The following is a 19,835-nucleotide window of genomic DNA, read 5'->3' as shown; positions in this document are numbered from 1 at the left end:
AGTTATTCCATTTCTTAGGAATTGTGCTTCTTGCTGAATACTAAGTTTTGTTGTATACTGCCTGTTCTGTAAAGTTTTATAGGAAGAAAGCCACACCTACTTTTTATAGTGGTTCATGTCTGCTTTTGTACTATAGTGGCTGAGTTGAGTAGTTGCAACAGATCCTATCTGACCTTTGATAAAATAGTTTGCCACCCCCACGGTTTAACTTGTGGAGCATGGGCAAACTTTGATACTGTGTACTAATTTAATGTCTTTCTGGTTTTTCCAGGTGAAAGTCAATATAATAGGAGAAGTGGTTGATCAGGGAAGTACTCATTTGAAAATTGACCATACAGGATTCAGTCCCCATGCTGCAATCTATTCAACACGTCCTGATGTCAAGTGTGTGATACACATCCATACCCTTGCCGCAGCAGCTGTAAGTCACTGAGGCCAGAACCAACAATGACTCTGGGAAGTGTATTATTTTTACACGATACTCTATTATCAGACCCCATCATTTAAACCTATATTTGAAATATTAATCCTCTGTATACCCAGAGAGCAAAGGCCCTTTGGTCCAAATGCTGCCATTCTAGGAAACAACAGGAGAGATAGCATTTACATTTTTTTTTAATCCTCACTCAAGGATACTTTTTTCCCATTTTATTCAGATAGAGTGGGGGATAGAAAGAGAGAGAGGGAGAGAGACATCGACATTGATGTAGAAAGACACATCGAGCCCTGGCCGGTTTGGCTCAGCAGTTAGAGCGTCGGCCTGTGGTCCAGAGAGACCCAGGTTTGGTTCCCATTTGAGGGCGCATACCTCGGTTGCGGTTTGTCCCCGGCCCTGGTTGGTCATGTGGGTGGCAGCCACTTGATGTGTCCCTTTCACGTGATGTTTCTCTCTCTCTCTCTCTCCCCCCCCCCCTCTGTCTGAACAAAAAATGTCCTCGGGTGAGGATTAAAAAAAAAAGAAAGACACATCGATTGGTTGCCTCCCACACAACTCTAACCAGGGTTGGGACTAAACTGCAACCAGAGCACGTGCCCTTGACCAAAATCAAACCCATGACTCTTTGGTCCGCGGGTCGACACTCTACCCCTGAGCCCAACTAGCTAGGGCCACATTTACATTTTTTGACTAATCAGTTTAATAATTGGGTCATTGAGTTCTTTGCAGCAAAGGTTCTTGCATAATATTTGACATAGCATTTAAATCGTGTGTATCCCCAAAGTCCTTTTTTCTGGAAGGAGCAAAGAACTAAAATGGTTGGTGGGTTGGAATGATGAACACACTAAATAGACCAATGTTTCCTGAGCTGACTAAAGAATCAGGTTCCTGTGAGGGTGTAATTAGTAACTGAATATGTTATTTTGGCACGGACCCAATCATGTAGGTATCCTCCATGAAGTGTGGAATCCTTCCCATTTCTCAAGAGTCTCTGATCCTGGGAGATGTTGCCTATTATGACTACCAAGGGTCACTTGATGATCAGGAGGAGAGAATTCAATTGCAGAAAGTTCTGGGGCCAAGTTGTAAGGTATGTAGTAGAGTTTCTGTCTAAGGAGCTATTTTTGCTGCTGTCGCTGTTGATGAAACAGTGAGCACTATGCCAGTTATTTAAAGTGATTGCTTTGGAATTCTATTTTAGGTGCTGGTACTCAGAAATCACGGTGTGGTAGTACTTGGAGAAACAGTTGAGGAGGCTTTTCATTATATTTTTAGTGTGCAGATAGCCTGTGAAATCCAGGTAGGAATAATTATTCAACCCCTCACCCCCTTATTTTTTTTGCTTTGTTCATTTGTTTATGGAGTTGGTTTTCATGTTATTTCCAGTCTTATTGGTGACTGCTGTTTTGTTTTGTCTTTTAAGAAAAGTTCTGCTTTACTTGAATAAAAAGGGTCAACTCAGTTATCTCTTGAATTAAAATTAGGAAGAAAGAAATTTTAAATTCACATATAGACACACACACACATAAGTGCCTCATAAAGATTATTTTCCTTATAATTCTGCTTTTTAAGATAGTATAATTGCACATTTTTCTGTTTTCACCCTCTAGTGGTATGGTGCTAATTGAGACACAAAGGCAGCCAACAAGCATCAAAGATCAGATGTGTTGTGGCCACTTCTATAAAGAATGTAAGAGCAGGGACAGAAGTTTTAGGAACTCAAGCAGTTTCATTATTTCACAACCTCAGCCTTGTTATTGTAATAATAGGTTGAATATTTATTAACCAGTTTTTTCCTCAGAGAAGCTGAATGTATTTAATGACTCCAGTTTCTCTCTTCAAGAAAACCAAGCAAGTTCTCTTGAAGCAAGTGGTAAAAATCTTAATTTATTGGAAGGGTCACAAAAAAAAGGTGGCGCGGGGGGACCTTCTTCTACCAACTTTCACTCATCTTAGCAGCCATTCTCTTTTTGCTTTAACAGTCCTTCCTCTTCTCAAATGACCCTATAAAGAGCTTAAATAAATTAAGATAATGAGCTGACTTCTTCTGCCTAAATATCCTTAAATCCAAAGTATAGTGTCTATATTCCTTTAAAATTATAACTTTCAGCAAAAGTATTAACTGTATAGCCATGGGAAATCTGCCAGAAAAGAACTTTAAAATTTGGTAAGAGAATTCAGTTTCTTGAAATGTGTTAAAAAGTATTTTTTTAATCAGGGAGGATCAGAGTCCTGTCAAGTATCTTTTTCAGATAGAGGGAAAAAGATGTTTCAGATACCTACTTTCATAAGTACATTGCCTTTTTTTTTTTTATGTTTATAGCCCGAACTAGTATTAGATATTTGCTGGATTGAACATGTGCCTTTTTAAAAGTGAAATACTTCTTATAGTCTTCACAGTTTTGTGCCTGTGTGTCCTTTGCATTGGTTCCAGGTGCAGGCCTTAGCAGGGGCAGGTGGAGTGGACAATCTGCTTGTACTGGATCTTCAGAAGTACAAAGCTCTCACTCACACCATCGCCGTGTCTGGAGGGGGAGGAGTGAATATGGGCTCCCATCAGAAATGGAAGGTTGGCGAAATTGAGTTTGAAGGGCTGATGAGGACTTTGGACAATTTGGTAGGTGAAAATTGAACATAAACTTCTATTTCATACCTTCAGATTGAAGAGCAGATGCTTCCACGTCCCTTGGTTTTGGAACATGCTCCTTACTCCTCTGGGAGGCGAGTTTGACGCTAGGATGGCATTCCAGTGTAATCTTACCTCAAGTTTAAGAATCAAACAGTGAAACCTGCTCATGTCATCTTACCTTAGATTTTACCCTCTTCTACTAAGGGTCAGAGGCAGGCTGCCTTCAGACCCAGGAACAAAGACTTAAATGAGCACTGTGATTTGGCCTCCAGAAAACCAGTTTATAGCTAGGAAAAATGCTTCTGGTCAGCAGTTTTGAAATTACCTCTGTCAGGAACAGTTGTATGAGTGGAAATTGCATTGTCAGCTGGAATAGTTTTGACCAGATCTTGAAATTTGCTTAATTTCAACTCTAGTGTAGTGTGGGGTTTGGAAGGATGTTTTCCCCTTTATTTGTTTTTCAACAAAGAAGTCTTTTTGAATCATTTGTTTAAAGAATTGGAATCCAGATGCTGTGTTTGGTACAGGTTTGATTGCTTCAAATGTGGTTTTTCCCTCCCTCAGGGGTATAGAACAGGCTATGCGTATCGGCATCCTCTCATTCGAGAGAAGCCCAGGCACAAGAGTGATGTGGAGATCCCAGCAACTGTGACTGCTTTTTCCTTTGAAGATGATACCGTGCCACTCTCTCCTCTCAAATACATGGCACAGAAACAGCAGCGTGAGAAAACCAGGTGGCTGAACTCACCAAATACGTACATGAAAGTGAATGTGCCTGAGGAGTCTCGGAATGGGGAGACCAGTCCCAGGACCAAAATCACAGTATGCCGCTATTTTACATGGTTTGCCTTTAACTAAATGCTTTCCTAGTTACTCATGAATTGAATGCTCTATGTCTAAAATATTGGGAAAGTAGAATATAATATTAACAATAATTATATCACTATCATTTATCAGGTATTAGCTTTGTGCAAGACACTTTTCTTACATGAGTTATCTCATCTAATTCTAATATGGAGAGGATGCTGTTTTTCTCCCCCATTTTATAGATGAGAAAACTACATCACAGAGAGGTTAACTAATCACTTGTAAATGATTTGAATATAGTCTGACTCTGGAATCCAGTTCTTACCCACTACCTGAGACTGCTTTGCAGTTTGTATTGTAACAGTGAATCAGAACTATAAAAGTTATCAACATGCCAAAGTTTCAGGAATTTCTACCCAAAGCTACTCTTATGTAACATCTCATAGATAGAGAAATGGGTTCTTTTATCTTTTTCAGTATTATGCTTCAAATTTGGTTTAGTTTTAGAGTGCTTATCACCAAATATTCCCTAGATACTCAAAATTAGTTCATCCTATCATATACATCAGCAACATTTTTTTTTTTATCCTCACCCAAGGACATTTTTCCATTTTTTGTTCCGGTAGAGTGGGAGGGAGAGAGAGGAACAGAGAGAAACATCGACGTGAAAGGAACACATCGAGTGGCTGCCACCCGCACGACCGACCAGGGCCGGGGACAAACTGCAACCGAGGTACATGCCCTTAGCGGGAACCGAACCCAGGTCTCTCTGGACCGCAGGCCGATGCTCTAACCGCTGAGCCAAACCGGCCAGGGCACATCAGTAACATTTAATATGGAAATGTTTAGGCATCAAAGAGTTTTTCCCTGGTCTTGAATTAATTTTATTGACAGAGACTGATGGCCCAACATCATTAATCTTGATGAATATTAGCCTGTTTAAAAGATGTAGGGTAGGGTAAATAAGAATTATACAAGGCTCTTCAATCCTTGTGACTCTATTATACTGGAGATTACTACCAAATTATCCCTTTTCTAAAATGCCGGTCAGGGCCTTGGCATTTTCTGTCAGCCAAAAATAAAAAATGAAGTCTGGAAAACTAAATCTTAAGAGATTCTTTCTGTCCTTTTTGGTGATTTCTTAACCACCATCAGTTGAAAATGCAATGCAAGTGACAACTCTGAATGTGAGTTAATGTGAGATCAAGCTCTATGTCTATGCTTGAAATATTTTCAGCATCATATTTCAAATGCCAAAGGAGACAGTTTACACAGCAGCAAAATTATATATTCATGTGAATATCTAACAATATTTGTTTTTTTAAGTGAACGCTGATTGTGAGCCTTTTTCTAACTAGTGTGGGATATATACTAATTGACCACTAAATACTGCTTAGTGAAACTCTTTAGACTATTGGCAGTATATGTGCCCCCTCCTTGAGTCAAAAAAACAGAACCTACCATATTTCTTAACAAATAATTTTCTAATATAAAACTCTGTATTCTTTAGTGGATGAAAACGGAGGACTCTTCTAAAGTTAGCAGTGGAACACCTATCAAAATTGAAGATCCAAATCAGTTTGTTCCTTTAAACACAAACCCGAATGAGGTACTAGAAAAGAGAAATAAGGTAAGACATGGTCTTCTGTGCCCAGGTGAGTGATTGGATCTGATTAATAATACTAAGCTCAGGGGTTTGAATCCAGAAGAATTTGAAATGTCATTCAGTATAATTTTAGCTTGTATCGAATACTTCCAGCTCTCTGCTAGTCACTGGTGAGCAGGCTACATGGGGAAGAAGTATTAAACCTATTTCTGCTGTTAAGAGCTGTAGCATTAGTGAAAAATGTAGTTCTCTAACAATACAAGACAACAGGAAGTCGCATGTCAAGAAGGATGGAGGAGATTAATGTGAGTTGTTAGGATGGTAAAGGAGGGCTTTATGGAGGTGGGAGTTAAAGAGGCTCTCTCTGGTGTGATCAGGTAGTAAGATCATCTGCATAGTTGCCCCCAAGAACTTGTTCTTGTTTTTCAATTCAGATTCGCGAACAGAACCGATATGACCTGAAAACAGCAGGCCCGCAGTCTCAGTTGCTTGCCGGGATTGTTGTAGAGAAGCCTCCTTCTGTAAGTCCGTGAAGTAGTACGACCTTTTATTGTTTCTTCTACCATATTAATGTCTTTGCTTTCTAAATATGAATATTTATTTTTATTACAGTTAATATAAGTACAACTTAAAAAGTCAAGTAAGTAATCCATAAGACTTAAAATGTCACCTTCAATTTCCAATTTCCAGGGACAGGGACTTTCTTCTAGCATTTATTACCTTCACGTTTCCAAAGAGCAACTTTATTCTGCTTTTTCTTAATTTGTCACTTTTAGACCTCACCTGTATCTCATCAAATCTATATCATCAGCTGTAAGAAGTACCATTATTTTATGCATCACTAAAAAAGAAACAACCCTAACAATTATAACAGTAAGAAGCCATCAATTATAAGATGAATCGCAATGTTAGAGATAGAGAAAAGTACAAGAGAGAATCAATGAAAAATGATAGTGACTTCTTCTATAGAAGATGAGGAGTTAGCCTGTGTACACAATGCTTTCCTTTTTCATTCCCCCACTGAGGTTATATCACAGTGTGTGGTTTTTTCTTAAATCACCTTTTACTCTTTATATTATTAATAATTACTGCTGATTCAGATAGTATCCTGTGATTACATTCTCTTTCTTATACAACTTTTCTCCCCCTGGAATTAATAATTACCTTCTTTATTCATTGCTTAGTATTTTGAGTACACTGGTTTAGTTCTTCCCAAAGTTTTCAATAGAATTATAGACTTCCTTTTTATATTATTTTCCATGGGGTCAAAGGTAACAGGTAATCTCTCCATTCTAGCCCCTGTCATTGTGGTACAGATTTGGACTGGTGGCTCTGCAGGCCAGCTGCATAGGCTCATTGTGAGGATTCCTGTGCTTCTCGCCTATGTAGTATCCCATTTCCTGCACCGCGTGTCTTCCACTCTCTTGATTTACTCCTTTATCACTGAGCGCATCCTGTCATGGCTTTCTGAAAAAGGATACATAGCGGTAACCATCTGAAATCCTGTATTCTGCCTTCAAACATGCATAGCTTGGATACAGAATTTTAGTTTAGAAATAATTTTTCCCCAAAATGTGAAAAGTATCCCTCTATTGTCCCCTAACTCCATGTTGTTATTAAGAAGTAGGAAAGTATTGTGATTCATGTATCTTTGTATAAGTCGTTTTTTGTTTTTCTTTTGGACCTATTTTACATCACTGCTATTCAGAAATTTTATGATGGTGTGCTTTGTAGTAGATTTCATTTAAGTCTTTGTTCTTAGCATTTAGTAATCCTTTCCAATCTGCATATTCTTCAGTTCTGGGACTTTTAAAAAAGTGTTTTTTAAATAGTTTTTTCCCCTCCTACTTTCTTTTCCATCAGGATGTACTGTTAGTTGAACCTCTTTGACTGAGCTTCTGATTTTTCTTTCCTACTTGCCATCTCTGTCTTTCTATCCTACTTCTTGGAGATTTGCTTTGGACTTTATTTTCTAACCCTTCTAATTTAATTTTCTATTCTGTTGTCTTTTTTTTTAAATGTAAGACTTCTTATTCCCTGAATATATTTTATTATTATTATTATTATTATTATTATGTAACATCCGGGTCTTTCATCATTACAGTATTTTCTCTTATTGCTCTAGGGAATCAATTTTAAATTTTCTTCAGCTGCCTTTATTTTCTTTGTTTCTTCTGAGTTTCCTTTTTCTTGTTTATTCTGGTCTCTCTCACTCCCATGTTGGAAGCTTTCCTCAAATATCTGGCAATCCGTGGTAGTCTGTTTATACTTAAGAATGGGGCACAGAGAGCCAGTCAGAAGCTTGGGCGTGTGCAGAGCTTGGGGATGGGTGAGCTTCACTGCAGGGTGATTGGATGTGGATCAGGTTGTTTTTCTGGGGAATTCCCAAATGTTAATATCTGTAGTTCTTTTATCTAGGGCCATTAATTTATCTGGAGAATTCTCTAGTCTCCTGCCAGTTTGCCATCAGTGTTCTCTGAGCCCTCATCTGTGCCTTGTGTCCCCTAATCAGCTGTTCTGAAGAATAAGCCTCTGATCTTCTGCAGAGATGGGAGAGGTAAATGCTTGGCTCTGCGGAATAGGAAAGGAGACCTGAGACTCTGTTCCTTACTCAGACTTTTAGCTTGTCTCCCTTTTCACGTTCTTCACCACACCTTCTGTGGTACCTAATGCCTCTAGTTTCTGAGCCGTTCTACAGGGCAAATGAGCATGTTGTTTTGTTTTTATTTGCATCCTTCTTTTTGGGGCTTAGGTTCTACTTAACTCTGCTACCCACTCTGTCACCTGTTTTCTTTCCAGCTTCCAAAAATCCTCTGTTGTCTCCTCTCCCATTCTTTTCTTTTAAAATACCATGTTTGTTGTTGATTTGTTACTATCATTTTAGTGGGGTTTGAGTAAGGACTTTTTTTTTTAATTCATGGGCTTGTCCTGCCCGGTGTGGCTTGGTGGGGTGTTGGCCCACGCACCGGAAAGTTGTGAGCTCATCCCACGTAGGCAGGAGGCAGCCGATGGACGTTTCACTCTCATATCATGTTTCTCTCTCTCTCTTCCTTCCTTTCTCTCTCAAAATCAATAAAAATATATTTTTAAAAAATGCATGGGTTCAATCTGCCAGATGAAATATCATTAATTTCTTTCCTAGAGCAAATAGAAGTTTATTTTCATAGCAAATTTAAAGAAGTTCTTTTGGTACCATTTCATTTTTCTAATACTTTTTGGAAATGCAGCAATTCTTGGTTTCTAAGATATTTCTTAGTTGTGTGAAGCTTACTAAAACTTAGGCTTAGTTTTATTTATTTATTTTTTGTGAAAGAGTTATTAAAATTGACCTATATAGGCTTATTGAGGAAACAGCACTGGAAATTTTAGTTCATCGGATCAGTAGCCTAAAAGCACTAATCTGATATGAATATTTCAAACAAAGCATGTTGCTCTATCATTTCTTGTGATTGTTATAAGGTATTACAAACATGTATACATTTACATGTATGTGTATGTGTGTGAAATCATGTATATCTATGTAAATATATATAGGAATCAATATATAGATATATGTGAAACTCTTGGTAACAAGTTGATGTTTTTCTTTGCAAGACCATGCAATTTGAAGATGATGATCTTGCCCCACCAGCTCCTCCCAACCCCTTCAGCCATCTCACAGAAGGAGAACTTGAAGAGTACACGAAGACAATCGAACGTAAACAGCAAGGCCTGGAAGGTAAGTTCATTTTTAGATTAAGCCTAGGATAACCATACTGTTGACAGTGAAGCACCTTGTGTTGGATGATAGAAGATGGTCAGTGTTTTTTTGAAATGTATGTTTCACAATTGATTGTTTTATGTCATCTCTCCCAGTCCTGAGTATAGATGAGGCTGAACTTTAAAGAGCTACCACAGACCACGTATGTTAGTTAACATGTAGTGAAAACTCTTTTCCTCAGAAAGTAATCCGGTTTGTAACAAAACGTCTTCTAAAGTAAAATGAAATCTCCAGATGAGTAAAGAATTCCTAGCTGAAGTACATGTACATGTTAATAGACTTAAACATTTTATAGTTTGCGGCTTTTTGAAAACGCTTTACTTTGACATAATCATAGATTCACAAGTATATGTTTATTAAATGCTTTGTACAATCTCTATTGTTCCTGGTGTCTCAAGGTACCAGGATTGTAATTTCAAAGTCAAAATATAAAGCAAACTGCTAGAATTTTGATGTGCCTTTTCTAAAGCACATGGGCACTCTAGGTTGAGTTTGTCTGACTTCAGAACCTAAGTAAGGATTATAGTTAAAATTTTTCATGAAAACACCTAGCTCAAATACGAGGTCCCATTTTCTCAAGAATAAGGGATTTTTTTAAAGCAGGGGTTCTCAATCTTGGGTCTTTGGATAATATTTAGACAGTTCATGAGCCATCTTAAAAATACATGCTTGCCCAGCCAGTGTGGCTTGGTGAATTGAGTGTCATCCCATAGACTGAGAGATCCCGGTTCAATTCCCGGTCAGGGCACATGCCTGGGTTTCAGGCTCAGTTCCAGTAGAGGGCGTGCAGGAGGCAGCTGATAATGTATCTGTCTCACATTGATGTTTCTCTCTCTCTCTCTTCCTCACTCTCTAAAAAATCAACAAAAACACTATATATATATATATATATATATATACACATATATACATATAAATATATGTATATATATATACACACACACATATATGCTAATTGTGCATGGTATTTGGGAATGGGGTTCAGGGTGGGAGACAAGAAATCTGTGGTCCCAAAAGAGGGAATGAGCCTCTGCTTTAGAGCATCCACAATATGCAGTTAACTTTTTACCCAAAGCAAAGCAGAACTAGTAGTTGAAGAATGTTTGTCCATGTTAGCTATGAAGTAGGAAGAACGAATGACATTTGGATCATCCAAGGAACAGTTTTAATCACTGTGTTAGTATCATCACAAAAGGGAGTCATCCTGATTCAGTGTAATTGTACTAAATGCTCTGTGGTATTTTGAATTTGTTTATTCTAACATCTGTTTCTGTATTTTGTAAAATGTTCCTCTTTAATCTCTTATTTTTTGAAAGCCTAAAGATGCCAGGTAACAAATATTATACTCCAGAACCACCACCTTTTATCTATAACTTTACAATTTCTTCCTCATTCATTATGACCTTCTGAATTAGCTCACTAATATTGCCCTGACAGAAATCACTAATTGGGTATTGTTCAGAAACTCAGTGAAGCATTCTGCCCCATTAATGTAGCATCATTGGTGAGGCCTCATAATTTTCATCTGGCTGCTCAGTGTATTTTAGTTTTCTAACACTCTAGAAAAAAGCTACATGCATACATGTTATTTGCCTGGGCTACCAATAGCCATGCTTCCTTAGTAAGCATGCGTATAAAATTAATATTCGCAGCCAGAGATTCTAACACACTAACTTCCTCCTGATGCACAATTACTGAGATATGGGGTAACCGTTAGCATGCGCAGCTCATTGCTGAAGAGTCTCTCATCTCTGTGTATGCAGGCATTTGATGTATGCACTAACCCCTGAAATCTTAGGCTTCTTTGGTTTGCATGGCTTTTAACTAAACTCTTATCCAACAGATGCTGAGCAGGAATTACTCTCAGATGACGCTTCATCTGTTTCACAAATTCAGTCTCAAACTCAGTCACCGCAAAATATCCCTGAAAAATTAGAAGGTATTCAATGTAATTTCCCATAGCATTCACTGGGTTAAACTAAAGAATCTGTTCCTCTGTCATTTGTGTTTATGTAAGGAAAGTGGACACCTGATTGCAGTAAGTTTGCCATGGATTTTACTTAAAGCTCCTGATTATTTTATATTTTTTATTAAGTGGGGTGCCACTTTTGTAAATTGACTTACCTTAATCTGGATTTTGGTAACTCATAGTTCTTAAGAATTTGTGAAATTAAAATTGCTTTGTCATATGTCTTCCAATCAGAAGCATGAAATCTTTTCAGTTTTGATTCCCAAATGACCCCAAAGTTAAAGAAAAATATATGTTGTCTTCCTCACTTATATTGACTTGATTTATAGTGAAACTATCAAGTCATCAAACTGGACTTACCTAGCCTTCAGTTTTTGGTCTAACTTTCCCCTATATACTATTTAAGAAAATGTGCCTCATGCTAATAGGTCTATTAAAAAAATGATCTGTCTTTATTGGAATTAAATAATGCCTAGTATATTGCTAAAACATTTTTGTTTTGTAAAATAAAGCAAAGATGTTAACTATATAAAATAACCAAAAACCCTCTCCTTTTGTAGAAAATCATGAGTTTTTTTCCAAGAGCTTCATCTCCATGGAAGTGCCTGTCATGGTGGTGAATGGGAAGGATGATATGCATGATGTTGAAGATGAGCTTGCTAAGCGAGTGAGTAGGTTAACTACAAGCACGACCATAGAAAACATCGAGATCACCATTAAGTCTCCAGAAAAAATTGAAGAAGTCCTGTCACCTGAAGGCTCACCTTCAAAATCACCATCCAAGAAAAAGAAGAAATTCCGCACTCCTTCTTTTCTGAAAAAGAACAAAAAAAAGGAGAAAGTCGAAGCCTAATGAAAGTCTTTATATTACTATTATTACAATGTGACGTTGCACATTTAAATACCACATTTAAGTTGATCATTAATATGCAGTGGTAGATCAGATTGGGGGTATGTAGCAAACTGGACTCTGAGAACTGGAAAGGGGTTTTACTAAAAAAATATGATGAAGAAAAGTTTTCAAATTCATCTCTCATTTTATATGTTGGAAAAAAGGCTTTGAATTTTTACACAATTGCTAGTTTTGACTAGCTCTACCCTCATGAGGTATTGTAATCCACCACAAACAGGTACTGTCTGAATTACCACTTCAGGCCTCCCCTATAATATCTGCTGGAAAGAATTACCAGGGAACAAGGGAGAGAATTTTTATTTCTCTACACCTGCTTTACTTGGTAATCAGATTATAATTTTTTATCATTGATTATTGACTGTACCTTTTTGGTTCCCATTGTTTCAATGGGCATTAACAGAATGCTTTAAAAAGCTTCTAAGAAAAGAATCTATAGCATTAGTATACACTGGCACATAATTTTTTTAAAAGAAAATATAAGAAAAGATTCATTTGGAATTTTATTCATAGTATAAAATTTCCTCACCTGAAGTAACTTTGTTTGCCAAAAAAGGTCATTTTTAGTAAAATATAATTTTTGAAAACTTCCTTTTTTATTAGTTTAGAAAGCCCCTTATTTTTCAAACAAGGGGATTTTGTACACATAACATGGGTTATTTAGTTAACTGGCAAAAACGATTTTTGTATGTTGAGATGTTTGTATACCATTCAGTATAAAAATGTCATAAGCATAATAGCCAATCATTTAACAACAGCAGATTTGAGGCTGCTTGGTACTAAGTATACTCAAATATAATTCAAGAATCCAGGGACTTGGTATCAGCCAGGATTAGAGGATTTAAAGGTATAACTAGATCTGTATTTGAACCTTACAATGTGTTGTTCTCTCAGTATTGCTGATGAATGAAGAAGCTCTCATGTGGTAACCAAATGAAAAACAGAATGAGAAAGTGAAGAAAGGAGGGAACAAAAAGGTGTTATGAATAGAATTCTAGTTTAATAATGACTCATAGGATTTGAAGTGTAATTTATTTGAAACAAGTCCCAAATTTATAAAATTCTGCTTCTCTACCAAAATTATTGTATTTTTTGGTTAGTAGTCCAGTTTTAAAGGGTCAAATCGTTGTAACTGCTGTACCTTTAGAAGGCAGCACTAGAAGAAATCGGCAGGTCTGACCTCCCTCCCCCAATGAGAAAACTACCACTTCTTATTTTTACAAATTTTTTTATCTTTTCAGTTAACTTTCTTTCTAATGTAAATACAAATTTAAACTTAGGTTTAATATAGTTTGTTTTCCCCCTTTACCCAAGTGATGTCACAAATCAATGTAAAATCAATGATCCAAAGTGGTCAGTGGGTAAAATAATCCAAAGTGTTTCTGGAGGGTGAGTTGGCATGTAAAACATTACATTGATAACAGTGTGTTCTGGGCTGGTTCTGTTTGACTGTACGTGTATGATGATGAAAAGTTGAAACGGAGCCAGAAATGTCATTCTAGATCTCACCAACTACTGGAATCGGTGTTTTAATCTCTTAGTGGATACTTTCAGTTTAATTCTGTGTTTGAGGATGTTTTTCATGTTCTACATCTTTTATATTATATTACAATGTATGTAGAAACTGTAACCTGTGAACTATGCTTTTCCATAACTTTTTAAATATATATATATCTTAAATGAATGCAGTGTGCATTAATATTTTTTAAACTACAACAGTGAACTATTTGCACCTTTTGCTAATGCCTCTATTTACTTGCTTTGGCATAAAGAATGAGCCAATGAACTTCTGTGTCCTGTGGAAAATGTATAAATGATATCTGATATTGCTCTTAGATGTAATGCTAATTAATGTGAAATCACAAATAAACAGTATTTTAAATAGATGGATTTGGTATTATGACCTTTCAACTCTGGGTGGTTATTTAGCCTGAATTACCTGTGGAGTGAGTTTTATACTGCAGTGAGGTTTTGAGTAAGATTTATGCTTCTGAATAAGGGATGTCCTGATAAATTTATTTCCAAGTTAGTTTAAAATTAACTATATAAAACCTTTCTTGTTTCAGCTTATATTGAAAGAAATATACTCCAAGCGACCTATTTTTTTGTCTTGATAGGGTATGGTGACCATAACTGTATCTCTGAGATCGAAAGATCTTGAAGGATTTGGAATTCTCATGCTTAATTCTACTCTTCAGATCTTCGGATGTAGAATAGAAAATGTTACAGAATGTATGTGCTGAGTTTATATACATTACCCTTCTCTTTGATTTTTATGGAACAATGGAATAATAAGAAAACAGCAGAAATAGAAAATAGGTTAAAATTCCACCACATTAAAAATTTTTTCAAAACACTGTTTATTCCTTTTCAGCTCTTGTTCACGTATGTGTGTATTGCCTATGTAACAGTTATCATGGTGTGAATGTAATTTTATTCTGCTCTTTTTTTTTCCTTCTTCACATAATTCATCCTGGAAGATTTTCAGACTAAATTCCTCACATGAATGATTTCTTGTGATTTTTTTCCACTTTGTATTAAAAATAGAGTGCATGAGGGGAAATCATGTTAATTGAAGGTTCTGGTTAATTGAAGTTTTTACTATACTTAACCATTATAAAAATGAAGGGTTTGGGCAGAGAAGAATAGATTCATAGTTCTTGGGCATATTTAATTGTTACCTTGGCTTGTAAATAACCCTGTGGTGAAAAATTGCTGTTTTAGAAAGATGCTCATTTCAGAAGTTCCTTCCATAAAGCAACAAAGACCATTGTCTTCAGGACTCACTTGAGCGTCGACGACAAGGGGATGTTGCCTGTACCTTTCCTTTATTCATTATTATTTTCATTCAGCAGGGAATAAAGAGAACTGAATGGATCAAATTGTGACCACAGTGGTTTCTCTTAACATTAGCTTTTTTTTTTTTTTACATAGAAAACATAAAATATACACATCTAAGTTGCAGTTTGGGCTAAACCAGGTTTTTAAAAAGAAGTCTTTGTGGCCACTAGAGGGTGCAATGCACCTAACAATCTAGTATGTTTCTAGTTACTGCACTGAACTTCCCTTTTACTAGTCTGTAGATAACACCATGTTTCTTGTGAAATGCCCAAAATGTAAACTAGAAGACATTTCCTTTGTTGCTTATCATTCTCCACATTCGACTGTTTTCAACTTTGTTGTCCCATTTTCCCAGAACCTCTGATGTCTATGGAGAGAGCACATTGGAAAATTGTGGTAGTCTCAGAAAGAAACCATGATAGAAAATGACTCCTCAGGGGAGTTCTCATGCCTTTGAGTGGCAATGTAATTTTTCTTTTAAAATATTTGGCTTTCTTTTTGACTGAGGAGATAATTGACGGTATCTATCACTTCATGCTACGTGCTTTTCATATATTACCTTATTAGCCTTCCCAACATCCGAGCAAAGTAGATGATATCCCTATTTTATAGATAATGAGGCCAGGGCTTGCAAAAAAAAAAAAAAGGGAGGTGCAAGTATTTCACCCATAGAGATCCCGATGTATAAAATGACAAGTGCGATTTGTGTGCCTGGCCCGGTTGGCTCCAGTGGACATTGTTGTGGAGTTTCTTTAGCAAGAGGCAGTCTGCTTAGTTTGGACTCTTAAGTCCAGCCATGGTGACTTCATGTTTTGATACAAGATATAGGTTGCGGATAAAATACTAACTTCCGATTTGGAAGACTTTTTTTCCCCAACAAATTGCCTCAAGAATGAAGAAATTGATGAAAACCTGGGGAGGGAATGGCCAGTGGTGATGTCATCCTTCAGGACGAGAACCAGCTCTTGAATCTTCAGCATGACACCTGGAAGGCAAGGTATCTATATAGACCTTTGCTTAAGATGCAAAAAGACTTGGGTAGAAGCCCTTTATCTTTTACTTTTTTTTTTCTTTCTGATTTCCAATGTTGGGGGCAGGGAGAGACCGTCTAAGGGAAGTGTTATTTTAAAAACCTGAAAAGACTTTAGTTAAAGAAGTAGTTTTAAAGAAATATACTGTATCTACTTACAGCTTTAGTTAAATGAACATACTTGGAGATTATCGTAGAGAAAAACCTAGTGTATGTGCTGGAGATGAGAACAAGGATAAGCCTTTGAGAATTTTTCAGAGAAAAAAAAAAATTGTGAATTCAAGTTTTCAAAGAGATTTTATTTCTGAGATGACCATTAGGGGGCAATCCCGAGTCTAAATCTAGTTTTAGTTCCTTGAGGCAACTTCCTTCAAAATATCTTTGAGCTCAGACTGAGAACTTCATTCTGACTGTGCATTGCTAGACACAGTTTAAAGTTGAGGAAAGTTTATGGAGCCCATATTACTTCATTCGTTGCTTACAGTCTAGTTATTTTGTTCTGACTTAGGAAGCCTGTCTTCCAGGGATGTGGTGTTTGCCTAACCATGCAACTGGGAGGTGGCTATACCAGGACACAAGCAAAGGTCTTGAGCTTGCATCCCATGCTTTTCTACTAGAGCAGTCTCCCTGGGAAGTCCCTCAGACCATAACCTAGGAATAGACACAGTAAATAAATACACTTCTCTAAAGTTCTCTGCAAATTAATGTTTAGAAATTCATTATGGGAATAATTAAAAGATATATTACAGGACCAAGGTTGGTTCTTACTTATCGATAATTGTTTGTCCTAAAATTTCAGGTATGTTAGATGTTCTGTGAAAGTCTTTTGTGTATTTTCTCTAGTTAATCATGATGCTGAGTTCTTTACTACTGCAAGCTATATTTTACATGCTGTTGTTATACCTTAAATGACGTACCTTTTGCTAAGGAAAAAAAGTAATATGTTTTATTTAGCAGGAAAATAGATGGCTATATATCCAGTCCACAATTATTTTTAAGGACTATATAATTTCTGGTTGGGTGAGTCTTGACCGAAACAGTGGTGAAGGTTATTGATTATGCTAGCTTTTGTATTTTTCCTACACAAACTACTTTAGGTTTTGTCCTTCTCCAGGGCCAGCCTTGACCTTAGTAATGGTTTTTGTTGTTTGTTTGTTTTCAATCCCATATTTTCAGTCTAGGTAACTCCTGTCTCTAGACAAAATAATAGTTCCTCGTTAAACTCCATACCTTAAAATAAGTAGCAATGATTTTATTCTAATTTGAATTTGCACAGAATATTATATTTCTAAGAAATTCTAAAAACTTTAAATGCACTTTTGAAATGACAATATGTAGTATAAAATCTTGTACACAATATTTTTCCTCATTGTTTGTCTACTTATATTAGACTGCCCCTCCAAAAGCCAGTAAATATGAGCCCCATAGAAAGACCAGTTTGGAGTGTTAATTAATTGGACCTTTTAGACCAACAATGTCCTAACCTGTTGATATTTAGACTTGAGATTTTTCAAGAAGAAACTTGGACTTCCCAAAGCTGTGATGTCCTATTAGACAGGGATGGAAATGAAGTGGTATGCTTATAAAATGCAGGAGTTAAGAGATAGACAGTTCTGTGGATTTCCCACCAGTACTCTTGACTTAAATGATCTTTCCTGGGTTTTTAAGAAAAGTTGGTAGTGACAGTGCCAGCCTGGACCTGGAGCTGCAGTGTTGCTAGACTCTTTTCGATGATTTGCCAGACTAGTGTCTGTCCTTACTAAACACAGGGCATTCTCTTTCATGAGCAGGGTTTAAATGAATTGCTTTTTCTAAAAGTAATAGGATCTGACGATTCTCACTGAGCAGGAGCTATGGAGGAAGTCGTTGCACTCTATAACTCACCCCTTTCCTGTTGAGCAATGTTCTAGGAGCTGGACTTCAGCGGTGACTAGTTTGATAGACTTTGACTTCACAATAGATGACCTCCTGACAGTTTTATGAGGGCACATGAGATACAGCTCAGTTGTTGGCAGGCATAGGCATACTCTTCCAAAGGTGTTTACTTGACTAACAAGTTAAGGTTAAACATTACTTCCTACCTGATTTCTATTCTGGATATGTTGGCTTCAATTGTTTCGACTGAAATAAAAGTTATTTGAGGCTGTTAATACAACCAAAAATGCATTCTAAATATTATCTACCAGTTCACAGGGGGAGGGGCGGGGCTCCCACTGCACCCGGATGTTTGGGTGTGTTAAGCCTTTTAAAATATGTTGTGGGGTAACTGAGATGTTTTCATTTTCAAAATGTCTTTTAAATAGTTTTATATTTTAGAGCCACATGTATGAAATAATTTTGTATAGGTATGGTCTTATGTCTCCATCTTGACCTTTAGGTTAACATTGAGCAAGAGCACACATACATGCACTTGCTAAAGTCAAACTGAGCGTGGCTCAATTCACGGGGGAGGAACAGGGCAGACTGGGTGGGGCCCGCTCTGGAATTCTGCCCACCCACTGAGCAAAGGCAGGCTTTGGGGGAACAGCTGGAGCCAAAGCAGCTATTCGGAAGTCCAGCCCAGCAGGTGAAACATGGAATCTGGGAGACGGGCAATCAACCAAGAACACAGTCTGGTAAAGTCGTCTGCGTCGGGGAAATGAAGAGCCTCAGGAATCTGGTGCAGGGAAGCAGGACTGCAGAAGTGCGGAGCGTGTGGAGGAGCCCAGCCCCAAGCCCAGCTTCAAGAGCAGCACTTCCTCCACTTCCTGTGGGGCAATGGCAAGATCGAGGCAGGACTCGGGCTTCAGGGGCCTGAGCAGAGTTCTTCAGGACAGGAACTCAGATGTAAGGAGGATGACAGCTGGCGAGCCCATGATCAGAGCTGGGGGACATGACACTGCCCAGAATCCCAGGCACAAGTCAGTGCTCAGAACCAAGACAACGTCACGACGAGCCTGGAGACAAGTACGGCTCAATGCTGAGTGAGTTTCAGAGCCTGGAGCTAGAGCTGCCTTAGTTCTTCCTGCCCCAGGACTAGTCCTGGAGACCACAGCCAGGAGAGGGGGTCAAGTGACCCCAGCCGGGGCAGAGGACCGCCACTGAGCCAGGCAGGGACCTGACATCCACGATAAAAGCAGCCCCACGTGGCACGCAGCTGTGCTTCAGGCCAGCAGTGGGTCACTATTCACACCGGAAGCTACCGGGAGGGTCCCAGTGACTAATGAACAAGCGCAAGTGCTACCCCGGTACTCGCTGTGAAAATGGCCGTATGTTTCTTACAAACTAGTTTTCCCTATCTGAAGGCCCAATTTCACCGTAGGAAAAAGCTCTCGTGATGACTCTGGCCTCTCTACTGGGAGTCACTACAAGATGTTCCTCAAGAGCAGTGATTGGGTAGAAGAGAACCAGAGAGCGAGTGGCCTGTTGGCTCGGCCTGGAGTAAATGAGCCCATCACTGAAGGCCCGAAGAACAGCTTGCTGCTGCCTGGGCGGCCCCATAACCCTCTGGTTGTGGTACCAGCCTTTTGCCCCTGAGTTGAAGACCTATCTGATTTGTCTTGCCACACCTGCCCAGATAGTGACTCCTCCGTTCACTCCTTGGCCTGCTACCAGCGAGATGGCTTCCTCAGACCCTTCCCTGTAGGAGCTCCAGTCTGTCGTCATCGTCTGTGTGAACCGTTCCGTCTTCCACTCCAGCAGCTGTGCACAGAACACCCTCCTGCTCCCTGCACGGCCACTCGGCACCCACCTCCCCTCACCTGCGAACCCAGCTGTGCGCAGAACACCCTCCTGCTCCCTGCACGGCCACTCGGCACCCACCTCCCCTCACCTGCGAACCCAGCTGTGCGCAGAACACCCTCCTGCT

The 19,835-nt window shown here is 38.3% G+C and overlaps 1 protein-coding gene across 8 annotated transcripts in view; it reads left to right on the top strand.

The window, feature by feature from the left end:
• Positions 1-14,415, top strand: part of ADD3 (adducin 3) — a 126,331-nt gene extending 111,916 nt beyond the window's left edge. For 6 of the 8 annotated variants that reach the window (XM_036264569.1, XM_036264568.1, XM_036264572.1 and 3 more), the window contains exons 6-15: positions 272-421; positions 1,383-1,526; positions 1,638-1,736; positions 2,871-3,053; positions 3,630-3,887; positions 5,383-5,502; positions 5,913-5,999; positions 9,073-9,196; positions 11,082-11,177; positions 11,768-14,001. In XM_036264569.1, coding sequence (XP_036120462.1) covers positions 272-421; positions 1,383-1,526; positions 1,638-1,736; positions 2,871-3,053; positions 3,630-3,887; positions 5,383-5,502; positions 5,913-5,999; positions 9,073-9,196; positions 11,082-11,177; positions 11,768-12,060 — 1,554 coding nt within the window. In that variant the 3' untranslated portion in view covers positions 12,061-14,001. Of the gene's footprint in view, positions 1-271; positions 422-1,382; positions 1,527-1,637; positions 1,737-2,870; positions 3,054-3,629; positions 3,888-5,382; positions 5,503-5,912; positions 6,000-9,072; positions 9,197-11,081; positions 11,178-11,767 lie in introns of all 8 variants that reach the window. The other 2 variants (XM_036264574.1, XM_036264573.1) reach the window with 2 other exon arrangements.
• Positions 14,416-19,835: the final 5,420 nt, after the last annotated feature.

This window comes from Molossus molossus, unplaced genomic scaffold (genome assembly GCF_014108415.1).
Source record: "Molossus molossus isolate mMolMol1 unplaced genomic scaffold, mMolMol1.p scaffold_m16_p_17, whole genome shotgun sequence".
NCBI classification, from domain to species: domain Eukaryota; kingdom Metazoa; phylum Chordata; class Mammalia; order Chiroptera; family Molossidae; genus Molossus; species Molossus molossus.
Note: the sequence above shows the minus strand (reverse complement) of the source record. Positions and strands in the feature narration are given on the sequence as shown.